This window comes from Canis lupus, chromosome 15 (genome assembly GCF_003254725.2).
Source record: "Canis lupus dingo isolate Sandy chromosome 15, ASM325472v2, whole genome shotgun sequence".
Taxonomy (NCBI): Eukaryota; Metazoa; Chordata; class Mammalia; order Carnivora; family Canidae; genus Canis; species Canis lupus.
Genome location: NC_064257.1, coordinates 14,530,278 through 14,550,740, shown reverse-complemented (window position 1 = coordinate 14,550,740; position 20,463 = coordinate 14,530,278). Strand labels below are relative to the sequence as shown.

Sequence of the window (20,463 nt, the reverse complement as noted above, 5' to 3'; positions counted from 1 at the left end):
TAAATAAATAAAATCATAAAAAAAAATTCACTTAAGAATAGTGTAGTACAGGGCAGCCCCGGTGGCTCAGCGGTTTAGCGCCACCTTCAGTCCAGGGCCTGATCATGGACACCCCGATCGAGTCCTTGTTTCCTGCCTTGTTAATTTTCCCCATTCTCACTGGCGTGAGGTGGGATCTCATTGTGGTTTTGATTTGTATTTCCCTGATGGCAGGTGATGCGGAGCATTTTCTCCTGTGCTTGTGGGCCATGTCTATGTCTTCCTCTGTGAGATTTCTCTTCATGTCTTTTGCCCATTTCATGATTGGATTGTTTTCTTTGCTGTTGAGTTTAATAAGTTCTTTATAGATCTTGGATACTAGCCCTTTATCTGATACGTCATTTGCAAATATCTTCTTCCATTCTGTAGGTTATCTTTTAGTTTTGTTGACTGTATCTTTTGCTGTGCAAAAGCTTCTTATCTTGATGAAGTCCCAATAGTTCATTTTTGTTTTGGTTTCTCTTGCCTTCGTGGATGTATCTTGCAAGAAGTTACTGTGGCCGAGTTCCAAAAGGGTGTTGCCTGTGTTCTCCTCTAGGATTTTGATGGAATCTTTTGTCACATTTAGATCTTTCATCCATTTTGAGTTTATCTTTGTGTACGGTGCAAGAGAGTGGTCTAGTTTCATTCTTCTGCATGTGGATGTCCAATTTTCCCAGCACCATTTATTGAAGAGACTGTCTTTCTTCTAGTGGATAGTCTTTCCTCCTTTTTCGAATATTAGTTGACCATAGAGTTGAGGGCCCATTTCTGGATTCTCTATTTTGTTCCATTGATCTATGTGTCTGTTTTTGTCCCAGTACCACACTGTCTTGATGACCACAGCTTTGTAGTACAACCTGAAACCTGGCATTGTGATGCCCCCAGATATGGTTTTCTTTTTTAATATTCCCCTGGCTGTTCGGGGTCTTTTCTGATTCCACACAAATCTTAAAATAATTTATTCCAACTCTCTGAAGAAAGTCCATGGTATTTTCATAGGGATTGCATTAAACGTGTATATTGCCCTGTGTAACATTGACATTTTCAGAATATTAATTCTTCCAATCCATGAGCATGGAATATTTTCCCATCTCTTTGTGTCTTCCTCAGTTTCTTTCAGAAGTGTTCTGTAGTTTTTAGGGTATAGATCCTTTACCTCTTTGGTTAGGTTTATTCCTAGGTATCTTATGCTTTTGGGTGCAATTGTAAATGGGATTGGCTCCTTAATTTCTCTTTCTTCAGTCTCATTGTTAGTGTATAGAAATGCCACTGACTTCTGGGCATTGATTTTGTATCCTGCCACACTGCCAAATTGCTGTATCAGTTCTAGCAATCTTGGGGTGGAGTCTTTTGGGTTTTCTTTGTAGAGTATCATGTCATCAGCGAAGAGGGAGAGTTTGACTTCTTCTTTGCCAATTTGAATGCCTTTTATTTCTTTTTGTTGTCTGATTGCTGAGGCTAGGACTTCTAGTACTATGTTGAATAGCAGTGGTGAGAGTGGACATCCCTGTCTTGTTCCTGATCTTAGGGGAAAGGCTCCAGTGTTTCCCCATTGAGAATTATATTTGCTGTGGGCTTTTCGTAGATGGCTGCCTTCTTTTTGTATTAGCTATAGCTTCCAGTTCTCCATCCTCCCTCCTCACTTCTGTTATAGTTATCTTAATACATCATTTGCTTTAATGTTACAATGCCTAAATATCCCCCTTTATCATTTTATCCATTTACTACTAATTAAAAAAATACTGTTTCCTTGTCTCTTCTGTGATTTTTCTTTAACTTTTTTTCTATGTTTGGGCAATTATTTATTTTTAAAAAAATATTTATTTAGTCATTCATTCATTCATTCATTCATTCATGATAGATGTAGAGAAAGAGAGAGGCAGAGACACAGGAGGAGGGAGAAGCAGGCTCCACGCCAGCAGCCTGACACGGGACTCGATCCCGGGACTCCAGGATCGTGCCCTGGGCCAAAGGCAGGCGCCAAACTGCTGAGTCAACCAGGGATCCCTGTTTGGGCATTTATAAATTATATTCTGGATAGCCACCACCAGCCAATATTAGTACTTTCCCATGTTTGTGAGCCTACCAATCTCAGTGTGTGACCTTGGGGAGGTTAAAAAAATTAAAAAAAAAAAAATCTTACAGAGGTTGGCATTTTCCCATTTTTTTTCCCCTTGTGGGGGTTCCCCCCACCATGGCTTTTACAAGTTACTTGAGTCTTGTTCTTCAAATGACAGGTAGCATAGATTTTAGTTATTTCTTCTGTTTTTCGTTTTGTCTTTTTTTTTTTTTTAAGATTTTATTTATTTATTCATGAGAGACCCAGAGAGAGAGAGAGAGAGAGAGAGAGAGAGAGAGAGAGTCAGAGACGCAGGCAGAGGGAGAAGAAGCAGGCCCTATGCAAGAAGCCCGACATGGGACTCGATCCTGGGTCTCCAGGATCACACCCTGGGCTAAAGGTGGCACTAAACCGCTAAGCCACCAGGGCTGCCCTCGTTTTGTCTTTGAGCTGTCCATATTACTTTGATGTGCTACTTCTCTGTTTTAGCTTTCTTCATTGAAATATGAAAGATACGTCTCATTTGCCTTAATTTTTTTTCCAAAATAGTTTTTTTTTTTTTTAATGCTTCTAATTAGGTGAATGTTTGCTTCACAGTATCTGAATCTTGATGATATATTGGACACTGCTTACTGAGTAAAGAGGAGCAGGCATTGGGATGGAGTGGGATGTAATGGATTAAAATAAAGGCAAAGGGAGGCCTTGCCCGTGTTTCATATTGTCTGTGTTTTCTCCATAGTACTTCTGTGCTTTTTCATTGAAATGTATTTAGCTCCTATTGTAGACCTATAAAGAGAACTCTACATTTTATTTTAGCATTAGAAGCATTTCTAACTTTGTATAGCAGGTAAAGGGAGGTCTGCTATTTATTTTTAAAAACCAAAATATGTTTTTCTTTACTGCTTATAGGAAGAGTGAATAGAAGGAGAAAAGTAAATTAACATCACTAGACACATACTCATTATGGAGAAAGATGTCTTTTTTACTTTTTTTTTTTGAGTGAGAAAGAGAGAGGGAGAGGGTTGGGGGGGAGGGGTAGAAGAAAAGAGTACAGAGCTTGACTTGGGGCTTGCTCCCACAACCCTGAGATCAGGACCTGAATTGAAACTTGAGTTGGACGCTCAACAGACTGAAGCATCCAGGTGCCCCTTTGGCATTTTATAATTAGTGTCCCACAGCTTACGTAGCATACCCAAACAGCTTTTACTAAGAAATATGTTTCTAGCTTTAGCTGTTAAGCAGAAAGTATAAAAGGCTGTCATTTTTTAAACTGCAATGAGTGTTGTAGATGTGTTTAATATATAAAATCCTTACACTTTCAGAAAAAGACATTACAGATTTATATTTTGCCTTTTTTTTTTTTTTAAGGATGTGATAGCTGGACTTAGTCCCCTGCTTTTCAGGAAGCTCAGTAATCCTGACATAGTTTCATCCACTGGAAAAGCTAAACTCCAACGACAACTTAGTCAGGATGACTGTAAGTTGCGGAGAGGAAGCCTGGCTAGTTCACTGTCAGGTAAGTAATTTTGTTTCTTAAGAAATGCATGACAATGTTGTCAATATTTAAGGGTATATCAGCTGACTAGGCATATTGATGGTTTCTTCTCTGGTGGTAGTTTTGTATGAATAACTTATGGAGAAAGCCAGCTTCCTGACTTTACTACCTCCTCATGACATCTCTGGTATCTAGCTCCTGAACCTGCTAGATATTTCCTAGTTGATCACTATCACTGGTTATTCTCTTTGAATTTGACTTTTGCTCTCTGCCTCACTTCTGTGGACTTCACATCCTTTGCTTCTTTTGGTTTTCTTTTTTCCATTTTCAAAAATCTATTCCAAGGCCTGCAGTGCCTGTCCACCCTATCCATAGAAAAGTCTTTAAAAAATTCAAGCGGAGGGACAGCTGGGTGGCTCAGCAGTTGAGCTTCGCCTTTGGCTCAGGTTGTGATCCCGAGATCCGGGATCGAGTCCCACATTGAGTTCCCTGAATGGAGACTGCTTCTCCCTCTGCCTCTCTCTCTCTCTCTCTCTTTCTCTCTCTGTCTCTCATGAATAAAGAAAATCTTTAAAAAAATTCAAGGGGAAAAAAATGATACTAGGAAGTCATGGTCCAAATAGGAAACAAAACATGACATAATTTTAAGTAATCAATAGAATATTAAAAAAGAGTCCATTTGACCTCACCTAAAAATATTAGGTTAGTAGAGAAGAATATAATCCTCCTGTACTCCTTGGAAGTTTTAAATTTCTTTTTTATTTTTTTTCCCTTTTCAGGGCCATTCCCTTGGCTCTGTCTTTCCAGTCTTTTATTGGAATTATTTTGCCAGGCATGTATTTAATCACATAGAACCATTTTTTGTTTCCATAGTGTTCTGTTCTTCTTCTTGTTTTTACTTTTAAAGTTTTTTTCTTTTTTTAAAATTTATTCATTTGAGAGAGCGACAGAGCTATCACAAGCAGAGGGAGAGGCAGAGGGAGAAGCAGACTCCCTGGTGAGCTGGGAGCCTGATGTGGGGCTTGATCCTCTGAACTGGAGATCATGACCTGAGCTGAAGGCAAACACTTAACCGTCTGAGCTACCCCATATGCCCATATTCTGTTTTTCTTTTAAGGATGTATTACCTTATTAATATTGTATGGGTGAATAAAATTTTGACTTTTGTATTAAAAAATTTTTTTTATGTTTTCTTTTGTTCCTGAATCAACTCTTTCTTTTGAGCACTTAATAACTAGAATCCATTGCTTTGCTCTGAGGTGCCAAATCCCTTCTCTCCTATGAGGTAATTGGCTATTGGCTCCTGGGAGATACAGTGTGGAAATGTGGTTGTGTTTGAGTCTCTATAGATTTTCAGTTAATCCGATTCAGCCTTACATCTTAACTTGATGTTCTCTTTGGTATCTTGCATTTCTGAGTATTGATGAACTGATATTAGATTTTGCTGGGTAGCCTGCTATCTCATTTAACTGCTATTTAACTTCAACCTCCTATGTGCTTATGATACCTTGTGTCTTTCTTTGCCCAGTTTCATTGGTTATGACTCACCTGTTTTAGATTTTTCCCAAATTTTGTTCATATCCTCAGTCAATCCTCCCTCCCTCATTATAGCCTTTGTTTATTTTACTTCTTTATTCTGATTTATTGTCCTGGGTGACAAAAGATAAAAGTATGTGCTCAATCAGCCATCTTTTTATTTATTTTTATTTTATTTATTTTTTAAAAGATTTATTTATTTATTCATGAGAGATACAGAGAGAGAGAGAGAGAGAGAGAGAGAAAGAGAGGGGCAGAGACAAGCAGAGGGAGAAGCAGGCTCTTCGTAGGAGCCGGATGTGGGACTTGATCCTGGACCCTGGGATCACGACCTGAGCCAGACGCTCAACCGCTGAGCCACCCAGGTGTTCCAATCAACCATCTTTTTAATTGGGAATATTTTATAATTAGCCTTTTGAGTCATTGTAAGAATAATTAGAATTTTTAAGTTTTTTTTTCTGAGTTATTTCTTTACTAAACTAGTTTCTCCATTTGTTCATATTGTTCCTTCTGTCTTATGTAGTTTGTTTTCCTCAAATTCTCAGTAATCCTTGGTATACACTTCAACCCTAGACTAGTGTGTGTTCAAATGGGTTTCTTTTGCATTGTGTAAGCCTCTTTCTCCAGCAAGCCCTTATTTTGAAGGGAGATAGAGATGTGATACTAGCCTTTGTGTATATGGATAGGGTAAGTCAAGGAGCTAGCTTTCCTCTAGGGTATATAAGATGAGGAGTGGGCAGGTGATTTGGAGAACTTGGCAGCATTTGCAGAAGGAAAGCAGACAGGCAATCTCTACCCTGGCCTTAATGGAAGTTTTGAGGAAAGAACTATTCTTATTTTTTGTAGAGGGTTTTATGGGAAGTCTTTTTGGTAAAGCATACTTTTGCGAACAGACTTGAAAGATAACTAGATTTTTTTAAAAAATTGCATTTTTCTGATTAAAAAAGTAAACATGTCAATAATAAAAAATCTGAGTTCAAAGACATACATTATGTCAAAGTGCAGTTCTTTTTTTAATTTTTTTAAATTTTTTAATTATTTAATTATTTTTTATTTTTTAATTTTTAAATTTTATTTATTTTTTATTTTTTTAAAGTGCAGAGTTCTTAATCTTTACTTTCTCTGTCTCCCTTTCTCTAATCATTTATATGTACTTCATTATACTTAAATATACATTAGGAAATTTGTGTAAATATATACAGACTTTTTTATTTTAAAAATCAAAATTGGAATCATATGCCATACACTTCTTTTCTGCTTTCTTTACTCAACTAGAAATGTTGCATGTTTTTGTCTTGACTAAATTTTGAGCTTTATTCTTCTTCTTATTATTATTAACGGGTTCAGTATTTCATTATGTGGAGATACTATAATTTCTTTAAATTATAATAAACATCTTATTTTTTATTCTGGTGAGCATTGCTAAAGGGAGCATTTTGGTCTATTAATTTTTCATTATACTACATTCCTACAGGTGGAGTGTTGGGTACAAACATATTCAAATTAAAATTTTAGTAAGTTTTGCTAAATTGCCTTACAAATAATTTGTATCACATTTTGTTTGCAATAAAAGGTTATGTTGTAGCAAAAACAAAACTAAAAGCTTTTGCTCACACCTTTATAAGAATGAGTATTTCCATGTTGAATAGGATTTGCCAGGAAGAGGAAAGGTTTTCAAGCGAATTGGGTGATCAGGATAAATTCAGGTGAAAATGCAGGGCATGATATTGAAGTTGATTGAGCAAATGGGTGGGGGAAGGTGTTGAAGGAGATGAAGTCAGGAAGATAATCTGGATTTATGGAAGATCTCTTTAGTTTTTTAAAAGTTTAGCTAATTATTTTTTAAAGACTTGTTTATTTATTCATGATAGAGAGAGAGAGAGAGAGAGAGAGAGGCAGAGACACAGGAGGAGGGAGAAGCAGGCTCCATGCCGGGAGCCTGACACGGGACTCAATCCCAGGACTCCAGGATCGCGTCCTGGGCCAAAGGCAGGCGCTAAATCGCTGAACCACCCAGGGATTCCCCCCCCTTCTTTTTATAAATTTATTTTTTATTAGTGTTCAATTTGCCAACATACAGAATAACACCCAGTGCTCATCCTATCAAGTGCCCCCCCTCAGTGCCCGTCACCCAGTCACCCCCACCGCCTGCCCACCTCCCTTTCTACTACCCCTAGTTCGTTTCCCAGAGTTAGGAGTCTCTCATGTTCTGTCTCCCTTTCTGATATTTTCCACTCATTTTTTCTCCTTTCCCCTTTATTCCTTTTCACTATTTTTTATATTCCCCAGATGAATGAGACCATATAATGTTTGTTCTTCTCCGATTGACTTATTTCACTCTAGCTAATTATTTTAGTAGGGAGTCATCAGAAATTTTTTAGGGTAGGGAATGATACCACATTTGTCTTGATTAAATCACTAGCAGCAATGTGAGGAATATTACAAAGGAAGAGGTTGAAATAGGACTTGCACCTCAATTAGAAAGTCATTGCAATTCTAGATACTCCATCTTTATTTTTTATTTTATTTTATTTTAAGATTTTATTTCTTTATTCATGAGAGACACAGAGAGAGGCAGAGACACAGGCAGGGGGAGAAGCAGGCTCCTCGCAGGGAGCCTGATGTGCGACTGGATCCCTGGACTCCGGGATCACGATCTGAGCCAAAGGCAGATGCTCAACTGCTGAACCACTGAGGCATCCCAATACTCCATCTTATAAGTCACATATAAGTGATTTTCTTGTAGTCCTTTTTATTTTTTTAAAAGATTTTTAAAAATTTTATTTTTATTTATTTGACAGAGAGAGATACAGACCGTGTGAACACCAGCAGGGAGAGCAGCAGGCAGAGGGAGAGAGATAAGCAGACTCCCCACTGAGCCGAGAGCCAACACAGGGCTCAATCCGAAGACCTTGGGATCATGACCCTAGCCTAACTAAGGCAGATGCTTAACTGACTGAGCCACCCAGGCGCACCTCTTATAGTCTTTCATTGGGATTAAGGCAGTCAGTCAGTCTGGACTGAATACCTGTAGTCTGTCCAGAGCATCAAAGATTAAGTATTCATCTTCTGGAAACCTAAGGGCCAAACTTGTCTAGGAGAACTATCAGCTCCCTTCATGTTGCATTGAGTTGATGAGAAATGAAGTAGCATGGAAGGGACTGGAAAGCTCCCAGCCTGCTAGGTTGGGTGTCAGGGTTGGGTGCTGGCATGGTGGTAGATATTATAGAGAATTTAGAGAACTAAATTCTAAATTATTATTATAGAGAACTCTATAGAGAACTCTGAACTCTGAATAGAGTTCAGTTCAGTATTCCACTTAAATTCTCCTCTCTACCAAGACAGTTGGAATTTTTAAAGGGCTACAGATTCCTTTTTTTTTTTCTTTAGATTTTATTTCATAAGAGACACACACAGAGAGGCAGAGACATAGGCAGAGGGAAAAGCAGACTCCATGCCGGGAGTCTGATGCAGGACTCCATCCCAGGATCCCAGGATCAGGACCTGAGTCAAAGGCAGATGCTCAACCACTGAATCTTTAGGGCTGCAGATTCTTTTTTTTTTTTTTTTTTTTTTTTAAAGATTTATTTATTCATTCATTCAGAGAGAGCGAAGAGAGAGGCAGAGACACAGGCGGAGGGAGAAGCAGGCCCCATGCAGGGAGCCCGACGTGGGACTCGATCCCGGGTCCCCAGGATCACACCCCAGGCTGCAGGCGGTGCCAAACTGCTGCGCCACCCGGGCTGCCCAGGGCTACAGGTTCTAAAATGAATGTGGCGGAACTTCATTTTGTTTTGGATCACTATACTTTTATTTTTTGATATCATTGTATATTTTTATTCATTAATCAATAAATAATTACAAGTATATTTTCTAAACCCTATGTTTAAAGGTAAGCAGCTGCTCCCCTTGTCCAGCAGTGTACATAGCAGTGTGGGACAGGTGACTTGGCAGTCTTCAGGAGAAGCATCAAACCTGGTTCGAATGAGGAACCAGTCCCTTGGACAATCTGCGCCTTCTCTTACTGCTGGCTTGGTAAGTGTTAGTAAAGATGGTCCCTTGCTCTATGAACAAATTCTTGATTGCTATGGCCACATTTATTATTATTATAATTTTTTTTAGGATTTGGATAGTTTAATTTTTCAAAGTAAAGTATAGAAAAAGAATGGAATTTATTTATTTATTTTTAAAGATTTTATTTATTTATTCATGAGAGACACACAGAGAGAGAGGCAGAGACACAGACAGAGGGAGAAGCAGGCTCCACGCAGGGAGCCCGATGTAGGACTTGATCCTGGTACTCCAGGATCATGCCCTGGGCCGATGGCAGATGCTCAATCACCGAGCCACCCAGGTGTCCCAAAAGAATGGAATTTAATTGAATATATTTTGATTGCTCTCTTACGCTGTTGTTGGTACTGATTAAGTTGGAAGAGTTAAGAAAAAAGATTTAGTATGATTGAATGAATGAATACATTTTCTGGGAAAGAACTTTCTCATAGACAAGATTCTTGACCTTGTGAAGTTCGTTGCTTCTGTGTACAGCTCTGTGATATACTATTTAGTACATGAGGGTAGGATACTGAGCAGTTTAGTATGTATTGGATGCAAGAATGAGCCTTTCCTTGTCTAGGATCTGTATGATAGACAAATCTAACAAAAGTTAAGTTGTGTAGTCTGTTGTTTTCTGCCTGTGATTGTATCTTCTACCCCTTTACCCTCAGTACCTCTACCTTTTTACTTAAAGTACCTATTGACTTCCTGCCGATCTCACATTCTTCCTAAAGGACAAGGCACACTAGTTATTTTCAGGGTACAATAATAGTAACTTGTTCACATTAAAATATAATCTCATCTATTCTTTGAGATTATAAATCTTTTGTGTTGGCATGTATGGGTTAAGAAAGCTTTGTCCCGGGATCCCTGGGTGGCGCAGCGGTTTGGCGCCTGCCTTTGGCCCAGGGCGGATCCTGGAGACCCGGGATCGAATCCCACGTCGGGCTCCCGGTGCATGGGGCCTGCTTCTCCCTCTGCCTGTGTCTCTGCCTCTCTCTCTCTCTCTCTCTCTGTGTGACTATCATAAATAAATAAAAATTTAAAAAAAAAAAAAAAAAAGAAAGCTTTGTCCCTTTGTCCATCTTGGGAAGTGGGGGTAGGGGAAGAAGTCTTCTATAGCAGGTGGGAGGTTAATTCTTGGATCAGAAGATTTTTTTTTTTTTAAGATTTTATTTATTTATTCATGAGAGAAGAGAGAGAGAGAGAGAGAGAGAGAGAGAGAGAGAGGCAGAGACATAGGCAGAGGGAGAAGCAGGTTCCATGTAGGAAGCCCGATGAGGGACTCGATCCTGGGGGTTCCGGGATCATGCCTTGAGCCAAAGGCAGACACTCAACCACTGGGCATCCTTGGATCAGAAGATTTGTTTATGATCTGAAGTTTGTGACTCTTAGACCATAGGGAGAATTAGAAACTTTTCTACCCCTTAACTTTTTATTTTGAAAATTTGGGATATGGTGAATACCCACATACACTCACTTAAATTGGCCAATTTGGCTGTAACTTTATATTTTGTCACATTTGCTTTATCTGTGTGTGTGTATGTATGTATTTTTTTCCCTGAAACATTTCAAAGCAAGTCACAGACCTTATGATGCCTCATCCTTCCGTATTTTTTGTAAGACCAAGGACAGTCTCCTAAATAAATACAATATATTATCAGATCCAAGAAGTTTAACACCAGTTTAATAATAGCATCTAATATAAAGACTGTGGTTAAATTTCCCCACTTGTTCTCAGCGTGCTATTAGAGCCCTGCTTCTTCCTTTTAACCTCTGGAATGTAAAAAAAGTATATAGATTCATGTACCATCATTGAGATTGAAGATTAATTGATTTTTTTAAAGATTTTATTTATTTATTCTGAGAGACACACAGAGAGAGGCAGAGACATAAGCAGGAGAAGCAGGCTCCCCACAGGGAGTTTGATGCAGGACTCCATCCCAGGACCTCAGGATCAGGACCTGAGCCACAGGCGATGCTCAACCACTGAGCCACCCTGGTGCCCATGACTGATTGATTTAGATTTTAAAGTAATCTCTTGGGGTGCCTGGGTGGCTCAGTCGGTTAAACGTCTACCTTTGGCCTGGATCATGAACCCAGGGTCCTGGGATCAAGCCCCATGTAGGGCTCCCTCCCTGCTCATTGGGGAGCCTGCTTCTCCCTCTGCCCCTCCCCTTGCTTGTGCTTTCTCTTTCTCTCTCTCAAGTAAATGAAATCTTAAAAAAGGAAATAATCTCTACACCCAATGTGGGGCTCAAACTCACAACCCTTGAGATGAGGAGTTGTACTCTACTGATTGAGCCAGCCAGACACCCTCCCATCATAGAGAATTTGATCCAGTGGAATTGGGGTGGGTCCTAGGGATCTGTATTTTTTCTAAAGCATAATAACTGGTTTTAACATGAACCTTTGAGAATTACAGCCACTAAGGTAAAGCTGAATGTTTTGTTTTAAAGTGTTGTGTTGCAGAGGGAATTCCTGGACTGAGATTGCTGGAGTCCAAGCCCAGGCCAACTGAAGTAGAATTTATATGAAATGAAGTCAATTTCATTCCTGAATTACTTTTTCTTTTTAAAAGCTTATTGAGATATAATTCACATAAGATACAAGAACGCCTGGTGGCTCAGTGGTTGAGCGTCTACCTTTGGCTCAGGACGGAATCCCTGAGTCCCCGGATTGGGCCCTGCATCAGGCTCTCTGCATGGAGCCTGCTTCTCCTCCCTCTTCGTATGTCCCTGCCTCTCTCTGTGTCTCTCATGAATAAATAAATAAAATCTTAAAAAAAAAAAAAGATACAATCGACCCAATTAAACTGTACTATTCAATGATTTTTAGTATATTCACGGGTATATGCAGCTATCACTGTAGTCAATTTTAGAATATTTTTATCACTTTAGAAAGAAAGAATCCCTGTACCCTTTGGCTGTCACCTCTTTTTTTATTTTAAAGATTTTATTTATTTATTTGAGATATATAGAGAGTGATAGAAAGCACGAGCAGGGAATAGAGGGAGTGGGAGAAGCAGACTCTGCTGAGCAGGGAGCCTGAGGTGGGACTCCATCCCAGGACCCTGGGATCATGACCCAAGCCAAAGGCAGACGGTCAACCATCTGAACCACCCAGGTGCCCCTAGTTGTCACCTCTTTATTCTCTCCTCCCCTCAGCACTATGTAACCATTAATCTATTTTCTACCTCTGTACATTGCCTATTTTGTACATTTCATATAAATTGATTTATATAATATGTGCCCTTTTGTGACTGGCTGCTTTCGGTTAGCATGATTATTTTTAAGATCTATCCATGTTGTAGCATTAACAGTACTTCATTCCTTTTTATCACTGAATAATATTCCGTTGTATGGATATACTACATTTTATCTGTCAGTTGATGGATATTTGGGTTGTTTCTTCCTTTTGACTGTGATGAATAATGCTTCTATGAACATTTGTTTAAAGATTTACATGTGGCCATGTTTTAATTTTTTTTTTTTGGTATATACTTAGGAGTAGAATTGTTTGGTTGTATGTTACTGTGTGTTTAACATTTTGAGGAATTACCAGACTGTTTTCCAAAGTGGTTGCACCATTTTATAATCCTATCAGCAGTGTATGAGGATTTTTTATTTCTTTATATCCTCACTAATATTTGCTATTGTCTTTTTTTTTTTAAAGATTTTATTTATTTATTCATGAGGGACACACAGAGAGGTAGAGACATAGGCAGAGGGAGAAGCAGACTCCCTGTGGGGAGCCTGATGCAGGACTTGATCCCAGGACCCCTGAATCATGACCTGAGCCAAAGGCAGATGCTCAACCACTGAGCCATCTAGGTGCCCCGATTGTCTTTGATTTTACCTATCACAGTGGGTCTGAAGTGGTATCTTGTGGTTTTGATTCTCAGTTTCCTAATGACTAATGACATTGAGCATCTTTTTTTTTTTTTTTTTTTTTTCTTTAAGATTTTATTTATTTGGGATCCCTGGGTGGTGCAGCGGTTTGGCGCCTGCCTTTGGCCCAGGGCGCGATCCTGGAGACCCGGGATCGAATCCCACGTCAGGCTCCCGGTGCATGGAGCCTGCTTCTCCCTCTGCCTGGGTCTCTGCCTCTCTCTCTCTCTGTGACTATCATAAATAAATAAAAAATTAAAAAGATTTTATTTATTTATTCATGAGAGACAGAGAGAGAGAGAGAGAGGCAGAGACCCAGGCAGAGGGAGAAGCAGGCTCCATGCAGGGGGAGAGAAAGAGAGAGAGAGAGAGAGAGAGAGAGGCAGAGAGAGAGGCAGAGACACAGGCAGAGGGAGAAGCAAGCTCCATGCAGGGAGCCCGATGTGGGACTCGATCCCGGGTCTTCAGGATCAGGCCTTGGGCTGAAGGCCGCAGTAAACCGTTGAGCCACCCGGGCTGCCCCAGGGCATGTTCTTTTAAAAAGTATTATACAATCATATTATTATTTTGTATGCTTCTAGATGGGAAAAAAACTTAGATGACATCTTATCCAAGATTAACTTTGTCTTTTAAAAAAATTTATATACAGTTGAAAATCTGGTGTTAAAAGTAACATGGGAGAAATACTTATGGCTTAGAACTTGGAAGACCAAGATATACATGATACTTAGCTGTCTGAATTTGAGTAAAGATGACTTATTTGAGCCTTTTCCCCCACATCTTGCTGCTTTGCTTTCTCATGAATATGTAAGTAATCTCTAAAGCTTTGATCTGTGTTTTCTGTATTTCTGGATGTGAATCCACTGAACTATATCATCATGTCTACGACTCCATCTACTTGTTCTGCCTTTCTCTTCCTCTAAATCAGTTCTTCCTTGTTATTCCCTGTCTTGTTAAACAGTGCTATTACCCACCCAGTAGCTGAAAGCCAGAGACCTGGAAATCTTTCTTGTCTCCTCCTCTATCTTTCCTACCCTCTCATCCAGTTACCCAGAGAGCCTTAGCTTTCAACGTGTTCAGGTGGTATACTTTTTTTTCACCACAGTTGTGGCCATTTCTAAGCCATATTTATAGTCTTTTTGCTTAGATCATTGTAGTGTCCTCGTTGTGTTAACACCGTATTTAGTCTTCTTCCTTTCTAGGCTACTCTTCATTCAGAAGTCTTATTTCAAAAACACGAATCTAATTAATGTCTATTCTTTCTTTAATTTTTTTTTTTTAATTGAAGTGTAGTTGCCACACCATGTTGCATTAGTTTCAGGTGTACAACATACTGATTCGGCAAGTCTGTATGTTATGCTGTGTTCACCATAAGTGTAGCTACCATCTGTTACCACAAAATGTTATAATACCTTTAACTGTATAACCTATGCTCTACCTTCTTTTAGTTTTGTCTTCCAGTTTCTTCATTTGGTTAATATTTATGTAGCAGCAGTGTTTAGCCATTCACTTGTTTAAAATCTTTAAAAAGCTTCCTATAGTGGTTATTATAATACACAATATTAATAATTATTGAGTAAATGAATTTTCATTGATATTAGCAAATGGGCGATGAGGAACTGGGGACAGAGATCCCAGGTGGAAGGGTTAGGCGTGGATGCTTTTTCTTTGAAATCAGAATGTTGGGTTAAGTAATTTATATCTCAATATAAAGACTGACCTAACCAGTGAACTGTGCTGAATATTGGCATTTTAGTAGGATTGTAAATCCCAAGAATCTCTTGGTAGAGAGAGTTGGTAGAGATTGACTGATTCTTCAAATGTACTTTGGGATTCTTTTTTTTATTTTGTTGGCAGACTTTGCCTTTATAGGAATGATGGCTTTATGGTGTTAAACAAAAGTCAATCTGAGTAAATTTGAAGATGTAATTGCTTTATTAAATGATTTATGAATCAGGCAACATCCTATCTAGCAAGTAGAAGGGAGCTCCAAGGAGTTAAGCAGGAAAAAGACTTTTAAAGGCAGAGAGGTCAATACAAAGAAAGAAGAAAGGAATTTATTGGCAGGGAATGCATTTAGATAAAGTTTCCCTTTTAAGGGGAACAGAAGGAGTCTATTAGTAAATTTCATATTATTGACCAGGAAATTCCATGTAGATAGGTTAAGTTTATATTCCTGGGGGTTGAAACTGCAGTTAGGTTAGGTATTAACTCTTGGTTTTTTGACTTGAGGCATTAACCTAAGTGATGCCATTTTGGGTCTGTGGTTTTCTTCTTAACAGCAGGAAATGATCATTTGCAAAGAATGGCTTTGTCCATCATTATGTTTCTAATCTACATGTAGCACATGTGGCACATACTAGGAAATGTATGATTTCTTATTAAATGAGTAAAGAACTTTTTGGAATATCTTTGGTAATGTTACAGCTGGTTGGGTTAATACTTGTTTGAAGTATAATGTCTGCAAAAGAAGGTTGATTTTTTAATGTGTCAGTACCAACCTGAAATGTCACACAGACCTCTATTTTTTGTCCTTAATAATCATTTTTCATCAACTTCTTTGATAAATACATAGAAGGAACACTTACCACATATGCTTATGGCATATTTTCCATGTCGAATACATTCAGTCAGAACCTCACAAACAAATGATGGCTCAAGAAGAAACAGCAAATGAGATTTAACAGAGGGAAAAGTAAACTTTAAGGAACCAAAGTTCAAAACCAGATTGAACTTTGTATTTATGTAAAGTTTGAAGATATTTTCACCCTAAAAGAAAAACTTCTATCCATTAAGCAGTCTTCTCCATTCCTCCTCCATCCTAGTCCTGGCAACTACCAATCTTTATTCTGTCTCTATGGATTACTTATTCTGGATGTTTCAAATGGAATCATATAATATGTGATCTTCTGTTTCCTGTAGCTTCTTTCATTTAGCATAATGTTTTTGAAGTTCATCAACCTTGTAATTGAGTTCCTGGTTTCAGTTCCTTTGTGTATATATGTAGGAGTAGAATTGCTGAATCATGGTTATTCTGTGTTTAACTTTTGAGGAACCATTAATTTCTTTTCCATAGTGGCTACATTGTTTTACATTCCCCCCAGCAACATATGAGAGTTCCAATTTCTCTACATCTTCACTAATACTTGTTATTTTCTGTTTTTTTATTATTATTTTTTTAGTTATAGTCATTGTAGTGGGTATTTTGATAATTTCTTTCATTATTTTAAAAATTATTTTTATTTTTTTTAAGGATTTATATATTTATTTGAGTATGACTGGTGGGGAGGGACAGAGGAAGGGGAGAGAAACTCAGGCTGATTTGGTGCTGAGTGTGGAGCTGAACAGCAGGGACTTGATCATGACTCAAGCTGAAATCAAGAGTCAGATGCTCAACCAACTAAGCCACCCAGGTGCCCCTATTATCATATTTTAAATTTAATAATAGCTCAGAACTTTTCTGAGATGGGCATATGTGGGGTACACTTCTAAAGGAATTAAAAATCCACGATACTACCTAGAACTTTTTCCCATCATTCTTTTTTTTAAGTGTTTGAACTATGGTTAAGCATTATTATGTATTTTTAGATCCTTTGTGATTAAAATTTTTTTAAAAGTAAATTCAATTTAGTTAGCATATAGTATTATTTTCAAGGGTAGAATTTAGTGATTCGTTAGTTGCATATAACACCCAGAGCTCATTACATCCAGTGCCCTCCTTAATTCCTGTCATATCCACTTACCCAATCCCCCCAACTTCTCCTCCAGCAACCCTCCATTTGTTTCCTGTAGTTAAAAGTCTCTTATGGTTTTCATTTCATTTTATTTTTATTTTTCCTTCCCTTCCCTCCTCCTATACTCATCTGTTTTGTTTCTTAAATTCCACATGTGAATGAAATCATATAGTATTTGTCTTTGAATGACTTATTTCACAATTCATCCACGTTGTTGCAAATGGCAAGATTTCATTCTTTCTGGTGGCTGAGTAATATTCTATTGTATACATATACCACATCTTCATTCATCTGTTGATGGACATGATTATTCTTTAATTATCACATAATGACTTCAGGATGCGTAGATTTTTGTTTTATCCACTTCTGTGTTACAAAGAGATTCTAAACTCGGCCGCTTCCCTGTTCACTCTACCTTTCTGCAGCTGAAGCTCTGCAGTCTCTCCCTACGAGAGTTGGAGATCTTTGTGTCAGTTGTATTGAGGTATAATTTACCTAGGATAAAGTTCACCCATTTTAAGTGTACAATTTGATGAGTTTTCCCAGATGTGTACAGTTGTGTCACTACCACCAAATCATGAGAAAATCATGGTGTTGAAGTTCCTGTTGCCCCCAAATATTCCCTGTCTGTTGTTCGCGGTCTTTTCTTTCCCCCAGCGCCAGCCCTTGGTTACTGATGTTTTCTGTCACTGATGATTTTTTTTTTTAAGATTTTATTTATTTATTCATGAGAGACACAGAGAGTAAAGAGAGAGAGAGAGAGAGAGAGATGGACAGACAGACAGGCAGAGGGAGAAGCAGGCTCCACGCAGGGAGCCGGACGTGAGACTTGATTCTGGGTCTCCAGGATCACGCCCTGGGGTGAAGGCGGTGCTAAACCGCTGAGCCACCTGGGCTTCCCTGTCACTGTGATTTTTGCCTTTTCCAGAATCTCATATAAATAGAATCATATAATATGTAATCTCTTGTAATCTTGAGTTCTTTTACTTAGCATAATGATTTTGAGATTCATTCACATTGATTTGAGTATCAGCAGTTCTTTTTATTTCTGGAGGTATTCCTTTGGCATGGGTATAATCAGACTTTATTAATTCATCAGTTGATGATCATTTGGATTGTTTCTAGGTTTTGCCTGTTACTGAGAAAGCTCCTATGAAAGTTTGTGTACAGGTATTTGTGTGGGCTTATGCTTTCATTTCTGCTTGATAAATACCTAGGAATGAGATTGCTGGGATATATGGTTAAGTGTATGTTAATCTTTATAAAAAAACTGCCAAGCTGTTTTCCAAAGTGGCACTTTTGCATTTCCATTAGCATTTGCTTAACATTTTTGTCAGTGTTAGGTATTACCATTTTAATTGTAGTCACCCTAATGGGTGTGGAGGGATTATTTCATTGTGATTTTAATTTGCATCTCTGATGACTAATGAGGTTGAATTACTTTTTGTGTTTATTTGCCATTCATATATCTTTTCTGATGAGGTATCTGTTCACATCTTCTGTCAGTTAAAAAATTTTAAGTTGTCTATCTTGCTGAGTTTTAAGAGTTTTTTGTCTACTCTGATATTAGTTGTATATCAGATATAAGGTTTTAAATAATTTCTCCCTACCTGTGGCTCAGATTTTCATTTTCTTATTCGTGTTTTATACAAAAATCTATATACAAAAAAAGCAAAAATCAATTGTATTTGTCTATACTAACAATGAATAATTAGAATTAGATATTTAAAAATCACTGCTATTTACAATAGCTTAAAAATATATAATATAGCTAAATATAAACTTAAGAACTCATTTGTAAGACCAGTACATTTTAATTATAAAACATTACCAAGAGAAATTAAAGAAGACCTTAATGAATAGAGTGATATGTCAATGGATTGGAAAATTCGATATCAAGATGCAAATTCTCCTGATTGATTTATAGATTCATTGCAATCCTAATAAAAACCCAAAGAGTCTTTTTCAGAAAGTGACAAGGTGATTTCAAATTTATATTGACATGCAAAGGGCCTAGAATAACCAAAATATTGAAAAAGAAGACCAGAGTTAGAGGAATCACTTTACCCAATTTTATAGCTTTCTGTAAATGTATAGTAAGCAAGATGGTGTGATATCAATATAAGGATAGACATGTAGATTACAGAATCGAAAGTCCAGAAATAGATAATTGTACCAAGGTAAATAGGGAAAAGGCAGTCTTTTTTTTTTTTATTATTTAAAGATTTTATTTATATGATAGAGAATGACAGAGTGTATGTGTGTGCATGAGCACTTGAGTGCACAAGCAGGGGGAGCAGGAGTGGGAGAAACAGGTTGCTTGCTGTACAGGGAGCCCCATGTGGGCTCCATCTCAGCATCCTGGGATCATGACCTGAGCCAAAGACAGACATTTAACTGACTGAGCTGTGCAGGCACCCCAAGACAGTCTTTTCAACAGATGTTGCTGGAACGATTTACATGGGGGGGAGGGGGAGGAAAGAACTTTGACCTTTACCTCATGCTATATACAAAAATTAATCTGAAATGGATTACGATGAGAAAACATGTAAAGGAAAACACAGGAGAAAGTCCTTATGATTTTGGGTGAGGTAAAGTTTCTTAGAGTTCAAAAAACAGCACAAGCCGTAAGAGGGAAAAAAATCTGACTTTATCAAAAAGAAAACATTTTGCTATTGAGTATTTTTTTTTTTTAAGATTTAATTTATTTATTCATGAAGGACAGAGAGAGAGAGGCACAGACATAGGCAGAGGGAGAAACAGACTCCATGCATGGGACTTGATCCCTGGTCTCCAGGATCACACCCTGGGCTGAAAGCGGCACTAAACCGCTGAGACACCCAGGCTGCCCTTGAGTATTAATTTTTAATGAGATAGGGACAAAATGAAGTGCATCTACAATGGAGTGGAATAGAGAGCATCATGCAACACTGTTAAAGAGGTATTAATAAGTTTTGTTTGGATATAAAAAAAATATCACTACCTTCTTTGGAGACAGAAATCCATAAGTCATGGTAAGGGATATTTGCAAATAACTCCTACTGGTTTACCCATTGATTTCTACTTTTTAAATTCCTATTCAAGAAAAAATTTTTGAATGAAATGATTGTGAATGCCTTCTAATTTGTAAAAGAAGTAAATACTAGCTCAAGCTCTAAGCCTATAGTCTCTGTTCTTGCCCTGACACTTAGTAATCATATAAGCTTAGGGAAGTCACTGAACTTTAATTTTCTGTTTTCTCATCTCTAAAATCAAGATAGTTATAGGGCTTTTTTCATAGAATTATTAGGATAAAATGAGAACCCATTTAAAATAACATAGTGCCAGATTTGTAATAAGTATGAACTAAATGTTAGCCTTTATTTGTATGCCTTTAGGTACCTTAAATAGTAATACAAGCAATTATTTATAATACAGGTTATACTGATGGAAAACTGCTGAATTAGAAGATAATCAAGGAATAAGAATGAATTCATTTATAACTCTGAGGATTAGATTGTGGTGCCTTTAATTGAAATTGGGTATATAGGAAAAGGAACAAGTTTAGGAGAAGAAATTAATGAATTTGATTCTCAGCATATTGATGACAGGTCATACCGTATAGATATCCTTTTAAGAATAATTGATTGAGATGAAATTCACATAATGTAAAATTAACCATTTTAAAGTGAACAA

The 20,463-nt window shown here is 37.8% G+C and overlaps 1 protein-coding gene across 14 annotated transcripts in view; it reads left to right on the top strand.

Annotated features, from left to right (window-relative positions):
• Positions 1-20,463, top strand: part of MAST2 (microtubule associated serine/threonine kinase 2) — a 208,781-nt gene that overhangs the window by 27,676 nt on the left and 160,642 nt on the right. For 10 of the 14 annotated variants that reach the window (XM_025420237.3, XM_049094435.1, XM_049094434.1 and 7 more), the window contains 2 exons: positions 3,449-3,596; positions 9,004-9,146. In XM_025420237.3, coding sequence (XP_025276022.3) covers positions 3,449-3,596; positions 9,004-9,146 — 291 coding nt within the window. The remainder of the gene's footprint in view (positions 1-3,448; positions 3,597-9,003; positions 9,147-20,463) is intronic. The other 4 variants (XM_049094439.1, XM_049094442.1, XM_049094440.1 and 1 more) reach the window with 1 other exon arrangement.